The 13,944-nt window shown below is 33.7% G+C and overlaps 1 protein-coding gene across 1 annotated transcript; it reads right to left on the bottom strand.

Moving 5' to 3' along the window:
- Positions 1–8,860: 8,860 nt before the first annotated feature.
- On the bottom strand, positions 8,861–13,650 carry LOC144998277 (axial regulator YABBY 5-like). The gene is made up of 7 exons (XM_078958073.1): positions 13,306–13,650; positions 12,146–12,310; positions 10,396–10,516; positions 10,138–10,186; positions 9,915–9,990; positions 9,563–9,634; positions 8,861–9,114 (listed from the first exon to the last, which is right to left on the bottom strand). Exons 1-7 carry the CDS (start codon positions 13,390–13,392, stop codon positions 9,052–9,054), a joined length of 633 nt encoding a protein of 210 aa, XP_078814199.1. The 5' UTR covers positions 13,393–13,650; the 3' UTR covers positions 8,861–9,051.
- Between the last annotated feature and the right edge of the window lie 294 nt (positions 13,651–13,944).

Here is a 13,944-nt window from a genome sequence, read left to right as displayed (position 1 = left end):
TTGGTGCTATAAAACGTATTATTGTGTGTGATTCGGTGAGTGAGTACAAGCAAGCATTGAGTTGAAGTTTATCCATTCTTTTTGCCCAAAGTGGGATAAAAGCGATATATGTGGGCCCCTCGATGATTTAGTGATGACACCCTAAGCGCTTGACCAAGCCGAGACTAAGTTGATGTGTTCAATTGTAGTCTGTTATCAGTCGTCATAAATCAGAAATAGGGAAACAACACATAGACAGAGAGAATGATTATAATCCATGTCTTATGTCTATATGATAACTTTTTTTGGAAACGGCAAACATATTAAATAAGGTACCCAAATCTAGAAAGAAACTAGAATATGGAACCAAAAGATACAGTACATATACATTAAAGGATTACAAACCACTAAAAGGAGAAACTAACCATTCATCCCAACTACATATTTTGTTTTTACCCCTGTGCTTCAACCAATAGAAGGCCATTATCTTAATACTTTCAGAACCATGAAGAGGTGAAGTACCTTTAGAATGGAATAATCGTTTATTCCTAAACCTCCATAGATTCCAAAGCAAGCAATAACATATGACAATGAACCTTTCCTTTTTCTTTCGGCTGTTAGACCAGGTGGCTGCCAGACGAAGAAAAACACCTACATTATTGGATGGGGGCATATCACATGGTATGCCACACTAGCTTAAGATGTTATTTCTTATCACCGTAACAAACAGACACTCCATTAAAACGTGATCGGTACATTCAGGTGACCCAGTACAGACATTGCATAGAAAGGAATTTATCATAATACCCCTTTTCTCCAAAGCTAGAGTTGTATGAATTCTATCTTGGACAACCCTCCATATGAATCATGACACCTTGATCGGAATCACGTTACTCCATACCATATCCAAAGTATCAGGAACGTTCCCATACATAGAATCAACAATCTTCCTGAGAGAGCAGACTGAGTACCCGCCATCACCATTTAGCCTGCAACTCCAATAGTCTGAGCCCGTCCTTAAATGAATGTTGGATACATCACTAGAAAGGGTGCTAACAACAAGGTCTAATCCCAGGTTAGCAGGTCTAGACTTCCAATTCGAGCCATAATTCGAACCACCAATTCTGTCAGCTACAGTGCAACGTTTCCTAGATTCCAATTCAAATAGGGAGGGATAAAAACCTTTAAACTCCTTAAACCGAGCAAAGAATCATACCAAAATAGAGATTCATTCCCAGATTTGATCACCAATCTGAATATGTCTTGGACTTCTATACCCTGCTAAAGTAGTGTCTTTTTAATTCTACCAATATTATTCCAAACGCCACATGATGTGTTTGTGGAAAGATAATCAAAGGGCATATCCGATAAGTTGTGGAGCCCAAAGATCACCTGGGCCCAGAGGGAATGTCTGTAATTCTTTAGTCTCCACCACCATTTTACAAGTAACCCAATATTTAAGGCTTTTATGGAACCCACTCCCAAACCCCCATTATATTTAGCTGTCAGCACCTTATCCCAACTTACCTAGTGAATTTTTTTCATTTCGTCACACCCACCCCATAAGAAAGATCGTCGAATCTTCTCCAGTTCTTCTAACACACCCAATGGAGCTTTGAATAACGATAAGTAATAGGTAGGCAAATTCCCAAGAACTGACTTAATTAAAGTCAGTCTACCACTGGATGATAAGGTTTTAGCTTTCCATAAGGATAGTTTGGAGTGGAATTTATTGATAATCGGCATCCAATTTTTAATTAAATTCATATTTGCACCAACCGGGACACCAAGATAATCGAATGGAAAATCACCCGCAACACAACCCAATAAATTAGCCCAATTCACAGTTTCCGTCGTGGAGGTACCGATACCGAATACCTTTGATTTATGAAAATTAACTTTAAGTCCTGATGAAATGTGAAAATATCTGAGAATACGAGCAAGGTTCTTAAGGTTAGTCCAAGACCATTCACCTATGAACAATGCATCATCAGCATAGAATAGGTGGGAGATATTTGCACCATTTCTGGGGATTTGGACACCTCTGAACAGGCCTTTGTCACAAGCCGTCTTGAGAGCTACACTTAAGCCTTCCATAGCTATAATGAAAAGATATGGGGATAGAGGATCTCCTTGATGAACGCCTCTAGAAATGGGGAATTCTTTCGTCGGGGATCCATTAATGATCACTAAGGCTCTAGACGAACACAGACAACCCCGAATCCACATCCGCCATTTATTACCAAAACCCATCTGTTCAAGGACCGAATCCAAATATTGCCAGTTCACCGAATCAAAGGCTTTATCAAAGTTAACCTTGAAGAGCAAGATTTTTTTCCGATCCCTCTTTTCCCATGAGCAGACCTCATTAATCATAAGAGGACCTTCAAGTATACAACACCCCTCCACATATGCCGATTGTTCATCTCTAATTACCTTCCCAATAACATATTTCATCCTATTGGAAAGAAGTTTACTAATGATCTTACTCATACATCCCATTAATCTTATAGGTCTGTAGTCGTTCAATGATAATGGGTCATTAATTTTAGGAGCTAGTGTGATGAATGACGAGTTACATCCCCTAGCAAGCGATCCAAACTCTTCAAAATGTTTAACAAACTTCATCACATCACATTTAATAATGTCCCCAATTTTTTTAAGAAACTTGAAGGTATAACCATCCGTACCAGGGGATTTTTCACTTCCACATAACCAAATCGCAGCCTTTACCTCCTCAATACAGAAAGAGGATTCAATTCTAATGTCATCCATCATGGAAATCGACTTAAAATGCGAATTGATTAGTTTGGGTCTTGATACATGAACCTCTGTAAACTTGTCACGGAAAAATCTAAAAACTTCCTCTTTAATCTCATTAACCTCTGTTGTCCAACGATCATTAATCTTGAGACCATGAAGAAGATTCCTTCTATATTTGCAGTTAATGTATTCTTGAAAATTTGCTATTTTCATCACCATCCACAGTCCATTTTATTCTAGCTTTCTGTTTCAACTCAAGGACCTTAAAGCATTCCTAGTCCGATATCTTTTTGATCCCGATGTTCCAGCCTTCCACTTCAGCAGGAGAGAGGGGCCTTGACATCGTAAGTTTCTCAAAGTCTTTAATCAAGACCATATTATCACTATACACCTTCTTTTCTTCCTGTTCAACGTCTCTTCTCCACTTCTTAATTGACTCCTTCAAGAACTTGAAATTGGCCGCCAGGTACGCGTCAAGAGTACCGTACCCCGTAAAATTGTTCCATGAATCAATAACGACTTGATCAAATCCTTCTCTGAGAAGCCAAGAGTTAAAAAATTTGAACGGAATAGGACCAAAATCAGTCACAATAGAAATTAAGGTAATGAGACTGTGGTTAGATAGCTCACGTGGATGAGCCGTTATAACACTAAGGGGAAAAGAGGATAGATAGACTGGACAGACCAGAAATATATCCAACTTGCTTAGTTTGGCATCAATTCGACTCATAAATGTAAATTTTTCCCCACCCATATTGAGGTCCTTCAGATTAGCTTCCTGTATGAATCTATTAAAAGCAAAGGCACTAGAAGGGCAGAATTGGGAGTTACACCTTTCGCTGGGATTTCTCACAACATTAAAATCTCCGAACACAACCCACATGCATGTTCTGTTGTTTATAATTCCAAGTAGTTCATTCCAGACCTTCTTCTTATCTGATGGAGACTGGGGTCCATAAACATAAATAATATTCAAGTTTCTTTCCGTATTCTTACACTTACCAATGACAATTAGAAAGTATCGATTCTTCCTTACTTCTAATTTCTTGAAGCATGTGGTATCCTATATAGAGATCGGACCAACCGAACAACAACTAGAATCAACACAAGCAAAGTCAAAATCGTTTGAATCCCAACACCCTTTTACGTCGATATTAGAGGAGACTGCTAACTGAGTTTCCTGTAGACCTACAAAACTGGCTTTATGAGAGATCTTCAATCTTCTCACCCAACCCACTTTCGCATCCTCACCCACCCCTATTACATTAAGTGACATAAAATTCATTGATTTGGATCATTTACACCTAGACCACACACTATCTCAGCTAGGATGTGGTTTTCAGCCTCCATTTGAAATCCAATTTCAGTCCCTATGGCCACCGTTTGCCATATTTCGCTAAAAATAGACTCATCTTGACCGTCAAGAGCATTATTAGTCGCTTCAGAGGTGAAAGGCTCCCTGTTAAGATCCAGTGAAGCAGAATTGCTGAGGGAACAAGAATCATTGCTATTCAGGGCTAGCAAGTTGTTGATCAAAGGAGGAACCTCACTGGGGGGAGAGCGACAGCCTCTAGATCTTTTTCTTCTTTTAATTTTTGGTCCACTACTAGATCGACTAGAACGAGATGAAGAATCACCGCTCTGGACATGAGGAGAAAAAATAGGAAGTGGGCTATTACTATCTCCCAACCAGAAATAATTACTAGGCCCATTAGCATGTAAATTGGAGTCCATGCCCATAACCATCAGATCTTCTTTATCTAGGTGTTCCGTATCTTCAATTATCCCGCCGTTTTTTAAGTTTTGGGGAACTCCAACCGTCATACTTCCATTAACTGCGTTAACACAATTCTTTCCTTGAGAAATCTTCTCCGTAGGCTCAACGGTCACATCCATTTCATTTACGAGGTTCCCTAGAGACTTTTCAGCGCCATCATGACTATTCACCTTCTCTAGTTGGAATTCAGGTGAGCCACAAAGTCGGAATTCACCCTCCTCTAAATCTTTATCATTTTCCTGCAACCATGTTTCATAGATACATTCTTCCACGTCTTCTTCTTCACTGTCATCAGGGTTAAACTCGGCTGCTACCTTATCAAAGTGACACGATTTGAATAGCGACCAATCGTCAGTATACTCGACTACTCCAACCATATGCACAACACCATCAACAACGATTTGAAGCTCTTCATTAATCCACTTCATTCTCGATGTTAACACGCCCACCTTACCCATAGATAAATCTTTCCTGTGAAAAATATTATCAAGTGGAATTAAGACCTTCCCGAATCTACCAACAATCCGAGAAAAGTTATCCACATCCTAGTATTTTAAGGGAACACCGTTAATCTTCAACCAAGCCAACCTTTAGTAACCCATGTTCTTTTGATCTTCTGATGCCATCCACTTAAACCATTTTTTCCATCTAGTTTTGTCCTCCAAGAACTCACGTGCATCCTTAGACGAGTTGAATTTGATGGCTATCTTTAGTCCACCTAGGTATTTAGTATCCTCCATCGAGAAAGAAAACTGAAAAGACTATCTAATACTCCAACCAGAGAATGGGAGGACGAAGGATAGTGAACTAAGGATGATCCCTTATCTAAAGGACAGGTTACTGATAAGATCAGAGTTGATAGCGGCTTTTGAAAGCTACGATTGCTGATCAGGTTCTGAAGTCATACGCAGAATAGTTATTAGACTTGTCCAAGTAGGAGACTATTGGATTAGTGTCTAAGTTCGTAACTATTTTGGTATGTACTTGACCCGATTGTGAGCATGGTCCTTTTGGGTTGCGTTCACACTAGTGACTAGATAGGATGACAGTTGAGGAGAAAGGTTGGTTTATTGTTAAGAATAATAAATTATTGTATAAACATGATTTGTTAATATATTATATGAATAATATATTAATTTGGAATCATATTATTAATTAGTATTTAATCAGAAATTAATTAAGAATTAATTTAAGGATTAAATGAATTAATTAAATGTACAGGGGCTGTTTTGTAATTATTTGATAGTTGAGACTTTGGGCTATTGGATCACCTTTATTAAGGCTTGAATGAAAATCCTAGAAGGATCTACGAGTTTTCATCCAAGGGCTTGAGGAAAGGAGTCCATGGACTAGCTTAGGTCCTAAGCTAAAGGATTAGGGTTTCCACCTTGAAACCCTAGCTAGCCTCAAGTATAAATAGCACCTTAAGGCACTAGAAGTCTACGACTCATTGGGAAAACCCTACTAGGGCTGAATTTTGGAGCTTAGTACCTAAGCTAAGGGATTAAGGTTTCCTACTCTCTCTCTCATATTCATCCTCTCACTCAAAGTATGTTTGTAAGCCATTAGAGGTACTACACTTGTGGTACTTGCTTTCAAGAGCTAAGGAAACTCAAGGAATTAGTTGTTATTACTATATAACCACAAAAGGTATGTATTCTATTCTCCTATGTAAATTTATGAAATAGTAGATGCATGTTAGGTTTCCTTTTGTGTTCATAAAGTTGAATGACTAATAGTGAAAACATAGATCCGTATCTAAGGTTGCATGCACACATAGGATTGTTTATATTAAACCCATCACTTGCAAGTTTGGTTAAAAAATAATTTGATTTTTGGAAATCTTTGTTTTTGGAGAATATGAATAACTTGTTTTGTATAAAAATAAATTTATATATATTTTCTATGACAACTTATAATTGTTATTTTATGTGACAAAAATTTTCATGCATCTTTTGTCATTTAAAAGTTGTCTTAGAAAAACAAATGTTGTTTTTTTATATATATGTTGATTTGTATGATATGCATAAACTAGCCAATGACCATTATGACTGTTATGTTGTTGTGTTTGTTGTTTTTGTTATAAAAATGGTTGTAATAATTTATTTATTCATATGGTATGTAATAATTAAATAGATTAGTTTTCTTGGTTATTTTTGTAATGTAATGGATTAGTTTTTAGAAATAATTTATTTGTACAAAGATGTAACAAGAAATGAAGTTGAAGCCATTTTTTGAAGACAAAAATACAATTTTTGTGTCTACGACATAAGTTCTAGGCAGAAAGATGAAATTTTGTGAAAAGTGTCATTAATGTTGTAAACAGTAGCCTTTTGCTTAAAGGGTTATTGACCTAATGCAACATTTTCTGCAACCTTTTTTTTGAAAAGTGTTGCATGTTGCTGAATTTTTTCTTTAAAGAAGATTCTCCAATCTTTTGCAAGCAATGAGTGTTTACTCAATTTGGAGCTTCTATAACAACATTACGAGAATATTTTTGATCCCCTTAAATGTCCCTTTATGAATGGAGTTGACATCTTTTGTTTGGCTCACAAATATGTCATTAGTTGATTATTTTTATGCACATATGTTTTTTTCTTTCTTTTTATACATGATTGTGTTGTTTATTTTATGCTTTATTTTATGTGGTTGATAAATTAGTTTTCACATGGTAAAATAATTTTGGACAAAATAAACATTACATGGAGTTTGATTTTCAAAATTAGATATAAGATGTAACAAGTAATTGTTTTAAAATAAAACTCGATTTTATAAAAAACATTAATAACGATAAATTTTGAAATACTCAATTATAACTTTTAAAATGGTGATTTTTTGTAACTTATACAAAATCTAAATATATAAGTAATAAAATAGAGTTTTATTATAGATACAAAATGTTCATATGCACTCAAACTTAATACCAGTTATTAAAATTGAATCGCGTCAAATTAAATAAAAAGTAGCTTTTTATATAAAACCTAAAAAGTGATTTTCTTTTTTTTTTGAAAATTGTTATCATGGTTTATTATATTCATGTAATAAACGTGATATCGTATGTTTTAAAACTAGAGTTATAAAACAAATAAATACCTCTTTTTTTTTTTACAAACCTCAAATCTATGTAATCATTTTGAAGAATACTCGTACATCTCTTGTATGCACTAGTGTGATAAAGAATGCCTAACTGTTTAATGTAATCTTTTTTGATAATGTATTCCCAATTTTTATAACCAAGTTATAGGCCGGTTACATATGTTTTTCAAATTGGACGATTTGATCGGAAATCTTTTGTGATAAATGATATCTAAGTAAGAGAGTTGCTTGGCATAGATGATATTAAACATGTCTAATAAAATTTGTTACTAGTGATCCCATAAATCTAGGAATTATATAGTAAAATATAATTGATAATCGATATACCGGGTAGAATTCAAATCGATGGGATAAATGATAATTCATTTATAAACCTTTAGAATAATAACATTATTTATGAGTAGATCTTGTTTTTAATGAACTCAATGTTAGGTAAACTGCTCGTGATCCATTCAGTGGAAAGTCGTTTATTTAAGAAATAAATGTACATGAATTAATTCTTTTACTCGTTTAGTTAAACGAACAAAGATAAACATTGGTGTTGCTCGTTCAGTTACATTCATTAATGTTCTTTTATGTTAATTTATTTATGTTCGTGCATGCTCGTTTATTTACATTCATTTATATTTGTTTGTTTACATCCATTTATGGTTGCCGTCTAGGAGAGTGTGTACGTATGTCTCCCCCCCCCCCCCCCCCCTCTCTCTCTCTCTATATATATATATATATATATATATATATATATATATATACACACACACACACACACACACACAAACACACTTATTGTTAGGTATCAAAGTAATAATACTTTAGTTTTACTTAGAACTACATGGTTTTTATCTTATGATTTGCTATAATACATGTATTTAAGTATGATTCTTTGTTTAGATGTTAATGGTCATTTATCTTTATTTATATCTATTTATATTCATTTAGGTTTTTTATATTCGTTCACTTCCATTCATTTACGCTCGTTTGTATTTGCACTTTTATGTTTGTTTATTTACGTTCTATCATTTTCATTTACATCTTAATAAATGAATATAAACGAACATAAGCAAAGTAATTTTTTAAGCAAACGAACTTGAACAAAGAAATTCATTTGGTCATGCGTTCATGTTTGTTCATTTGTTAAATTATCCTTAAACGAACAAACAAAAACTACCCTCGTTTGTATTCGTTTACAGCCATATTTAGAAGTGAGAAAAAACTCCCTAAAATGTTTTGGGGCGGGGGATTAGATGTTCACCAAAAATAGCTTATTTCTTGATAAAAATGAAAATACACATATAACATCACTCATATGACTGTAAAATAGAATTTGAAAATACCCAAACATTAATATATATCCTTGTACCAAATTAAGGCCACCATTTTCTTGAGCTCAAAATATAAATATATAAGAGGGTTTGCTTAGATGTTCTTAAAAACAATCATTTCTTAAACAACGCAGTCCTGGATCTTAGTCGCTTCTCAGATCCTTGGACACAATTCAGCTGCATACAAATTGAAATTAACATCAGTATTATATATATATATATATATATATATATATATATATATATATATATATATATATATATTAGTTTATAACCTGTGGAAACCACGGTTACAATAAATAATTTTTCATAGTGAAAATTCATAAATTATTTATCAATTACTTTAAATAAATTATTAATTATAAGATATATCAAAATTTTAAAGTTATTATAACTTCAAATTTAAAATATAATTAGAAAAAGTAAATTTGAATTTTGAAGGGTTGCCTAATATATCTCTTTAACATGTGGTATGATATTAATGAATAATTGTATTAGAGTGACACATGTCAAATGGACATTAAAACTATTAATTTATTAGATTATATATATATATATATATAGAGAGAGAGAGAGAGAGAGAGAGAGAGAGAGAGAGGATGCTATTGAGGTTGAATTAGCTTACCTCGTCAATTTTTGCTTGGTGATTATTGGCTTCTAACATCAACCCAAAATGAATGTGAGGGAAATGTGCCCACTATTTCACAGAGAATTTACATTGATAAATTAATAAAGACAAAAACACAAACACCTAGAAATATACATCTATCTATCTCTCTCTCTCTCTCTCTCTCTCTCTATATATATATATATATATATATATATATATATATATATATATATATATATATATATATATATATATATATATATATATATATATATATACACACGCACAAGTACTTGACATTAAGAAAGCCACCGAACAGAGAAAAAGAAAGTAGAGTATGCAGAAAATAGCTATAATGCGCACTTACATTTTTTGCAGCAGTACTAAAGGCTTCCCTATGGCTGATATCTGGATTATTTGCCTTGATCCTTTGGATCTCCTCCCTACATATCCATACGTTATGTTTAATTACCAAAAGAAAGATGAAACACCAATGTATATTGAGGGTACTTCAAAGCCTAAACAGATGTTAATTAATGAGGTGATTAGGTATCAACAAAATTAAGAGAAGGATGGGGTAGCCTTATTACTTTATGAACTGGTTATAAGCAGAAGGAACACGTTGCCTCTTCTCCGGAGCTGAAAAAAAACAAATTTTTGGTATTTTTAGTCGAAGCTGTGTAGAATGAGGATTTTGTTATGAATTTAAATGGTTAACGAATGTTGCATGAACGATCTTTAAAAACACTTCATTGGTAGAGTAGTGTTGTTACTTTATTAAATGATTTTTTGGTTGTATAACGGTAATTATTATGAATATTTGAAAAGGGAAGAGTCTATAAACTCACGGCGATTGATCTTTGGGTCATTAGTAATGGAAGTTGGAGATGGCCTCATTGGCATCCTGTTGTTGTACTTTGAAGCAGAACCCAAATCCACCCTATAATTTGGAGGTGTGTGGTTGGAAGCCTGTTGAAAAAAATCAATGATTTGGTTAATTAAGGTGCAAAAAAAACTACCAAAAGTTCCAAATCTTACTATTTTGTATCTTGTCAACTTTTGGAATGAAAACGCATAAGAAGTATGACACTTTGTTTTATGTTTCATTTTAATATATATAATTATTTAATGATAAAATAATCCAACTCACTAAACCTAGATGATAACAACATGGCCCTAAACCCTTATAAACCTCTTGACATTTCTAACTATTTATCACCCTTCCTTAATTGACAGTTAAAAAAAAATTATCGTGCTTAGAAGTTCTTGAAACACGCTAACGATTGATCTATTTACAGTCTTTGACTTGTTTTGATTACTCATTTGATGCGAGCCTATTTGTTAATTAATTTTATTCCATAACATGTATATATATAAAACGTTGTATACTTTTGATTAAACTGTTTTTTTTTTTACGTGATGTACGTTGTTCAATGAAAAAAGAAACCGAACTAAAAACGTAGCAGTGACTTGACTGAATCAGTTGGGATGTAAAAGTAAAAGTTAAAAACACAGCAGATTTGAATGACACTTGCTGTCCAAGTTGTGCCAACATATATATATATATATATATATATATATATATATATATATATATATATATATATATATATATATATATATATATATATCTACCTTCTCTTTAATCTATTGAGAAAGAGAGGGCTGCAGAAGAAAACGACAAACCCTTAATGCAAAAGAAAAAATATATTTATTTATATATATATAAGAAGAAACCTCAAATAAAGAATCTTAAAATTACCTGGGTTTTTTAAATCAAATTACACAAGAAAAGGGTTTCCAGATTATTAATTAAAATAAATAAAGAAAGAGAGAATCACTGACGCATTTAAACAGATGTTGGCCGCAAAAATGTAGCCTATAGAAAAACGGCTGTTAGGGTTCTTAGATCTATGATGTAACAGCAAAAAAAGAGGGGGGAAAGAAAGAAAGAAAAACACAGACTGATTTATGTGGTCTTTAGATTATCCTATGTATGACCTAGAGTAAGTAGATCCCTATCTGTAACCCTACTGATCATATCCTCAAAAGTAGAAAATTTTACTTACAAAAATTCTAATAAATATTTGATACCTACAAACCCTAGTTAGATTAACATTTGAATCTAGCGATCTGCATTTGAGTTTTTGACTATTAAAAGTCACAAGTCAAAGAGTAACTGTTCCAATTTGTATTTTGTCAGCAACATTAAAAACAAAATAAAAATTAAAGAAATAGATTGCATTAAAGAAAAGTTGCTTTTACGACAATAGTATGTGATTAATTTACTTATGTACAAACCACATTTTGTATAATGGTTCATTAAAAGAAATATCTTGATGAATAAAACGTTCGTAGTTCGTACTTGCATAAATTTGTTAACTTAAACCGCTTTGTTTTTACAAGATCAAGACAACGACTGATCAAAATTAATTAAACCCTTGTTTCAGAAGGGTATTAAATTATGATCTGAATTACTAACATTGTTTTCTAGGTTGAAATTGACATTCTTGAAAAAGAAACTTGATTATCAAGAAGTGGATCTAATTCTAAGCTCTAAGCTAAGTGTATGATATAATTAAAGAAAATAATGGTCACCTGGCCATGTTGATGATGAGAAGTACAATCTTGGGAGGAGGAATTGGAATTTGAGAAAGACTGGTGAAAGGCAGCAGCCATGCCCATATTCACAGACCACAGATTGGTGCAGTGTCCACATCTTACTGTCACTATGTCAAACAAGCTGCTGCATGGTACACTTACCTGCATTATCACCATACATCAATTATTACCTCAAAATCAAGATTACCCATTTCAGAAACTTAAACATGAACACAAATTGATCTTTCGGTTTTGTCTTTAAGTATAAAACAAGACTTTTAGGGTTCCAAGATTACAATTTTATGATCAAGAAACGTATAAGAATGGGATTCAAGTAACACCAAGATTGTGATGAAAGGGGTAACGAAGATTGAATGTTCTCGGCTGCCGCAGCTAAGTATACGACGTACGACGCTAAGAATATGCGTAGTTAATTAGATGTCAAGGAACCGAGTAAATCGGAACCAAGAACAATAAATAATAGAAAGACGACATGGGAGAGAAGGTTGAATCAATGGAGGAACGATCTTTAGAAATGAGATCGTAATTTGTTTGTTTAACATATAAGTAATCTTTGATTATGAACCACAAAAACCTATATTTCAACGGTGGTAGTCACACATGCAATGATGTTTGGGGGTATTAATAGCCCATTAAATTTGGTCAAAATCTGAATTCAATTATATTGTGGAATCTGATATTGAAAATCTCCATATGAAACGAAAAGAATCCAGTGGTGTTGTCCTTGATAGTAATGATTCAAGTACCGTCCTTAGTTCTTTGTGTGTAGCGGTGTGTGTGTGTGTGAGTGTGTGTGAGAGAGAGGTGTCATAAACTTCAGATATTTGAAGGACTTTATCTTTTGAGTGCTAGCTGAAGAAGAAACGAGAAAAGGAAAGCCTCAAACGATGGGGACTTGACTCTATATGTTTGAATGTGCATCGACACCGAAAAAGAAAGATTGATTTGAAATGGATCATATCTGGATGTTTTCAGCATGAAAACACCAAATTAATTCGAGCTCAAGCATAACCCATATGTTATTTAGCGTCTTCATCATCTAACAACCTGGAATTATGCAAGAACTCGTCTTCTTCTTCCGAACGCTCTCGAAAGAAAACACAAACAAAAAATGAACACAAGGATAGAGTGTGTACCGCAAGAACAATATTGCAAAAGTTACAAGGGATATAACACAGTTGTTCAGATGCTGCTGCTACATCTATGCAGCTGCTGCTTGACATCTCTCTCTCTCTCTCTCTCTCTCTCTCTCTCTCTCTCTATACAGAAAGCGCACAAGGGAGAGAGCTAATAAATCAATCGAAGAGAACTTCAAATCTTTGTGCGAGAGTGTTGAATGGGGTGATCACTACAGTGTTGCTTCTTTCATGTCCTTTCTATTTATAGATCAAGAAACATATATAGATATATTATGTGTATATATCATGAGGGAGAGAGAAGGGGGAAATTAATAGAAAGGGGGAAAATGGGATAGGATCCAAAGAGCTAAGAGGCAAAGGCATTATAGCAAAAGGTAGGTTCAGATAGTGGCTGCGGGCCCTGGTCAATGCACCTAAACCGGCACAAACTCACTCGGTCTAGCCATGTATTTAAACCATCACAATATATTTCGAGTTTTATATAAGAAAATAAGACTCATCAAATGATGAACACAAGAGGGATAAAACTGAAACTCAAATGACTTCAACAATGTACACGGGATTTGATTTGTGTTTGTAATATACTAATATGGCATTTTATTTTGTACAAGTGTAAATAAATAAAGTTAATAAACA

The sequence above is a fragment of the Lactuca saligna genome, chromosome 5 (assembly GCF_052625555.1).
Source record: "Lactuca saligna cultivar CGN05327 chromosome 5, ASM5262555v1, whole genome shotgun sequence".
Classification (NCBI taxonomy): Eukaryota; Viridiplantae; Streptophyta; class Magnoliopsida; order Asterales; family Asteraceae; genus Lactuca; species Lactuca saligna.
The sequence above is the reverse complement of the archived record's forward strand: the minus strand, read 5'-3'. Positions and strand labels throughout refer to the sequence as shown.

What these genes read in the sequence shown, in the direction of transcription:
- LOC144998277 (XM_078958073.1), bottom strand. Translation starts at nt 13,392, where the DNA reads ATGTCAAGCAGCAGCTGCATAGATGTAGCAGCAGCATCTGAACAACTG. An exon ending in CTCATCATCAACATGGCCAG is followed by an intron (nt 10,517 to 12,145) that starts GTGACCATTATT and finishes TTTTTTCAACAG; the next exon opens with GCTTCCAACCACACACCTCC. An exon ending in ACCAAGCAAAAATTGACGAG is followed by an intron (nt 9,115 to 9,562) that starts GTAAGCTAATTC and finishes ATTTGTATGCAG; the next exon opens with CTGAATTGTGTCCAAGGATC.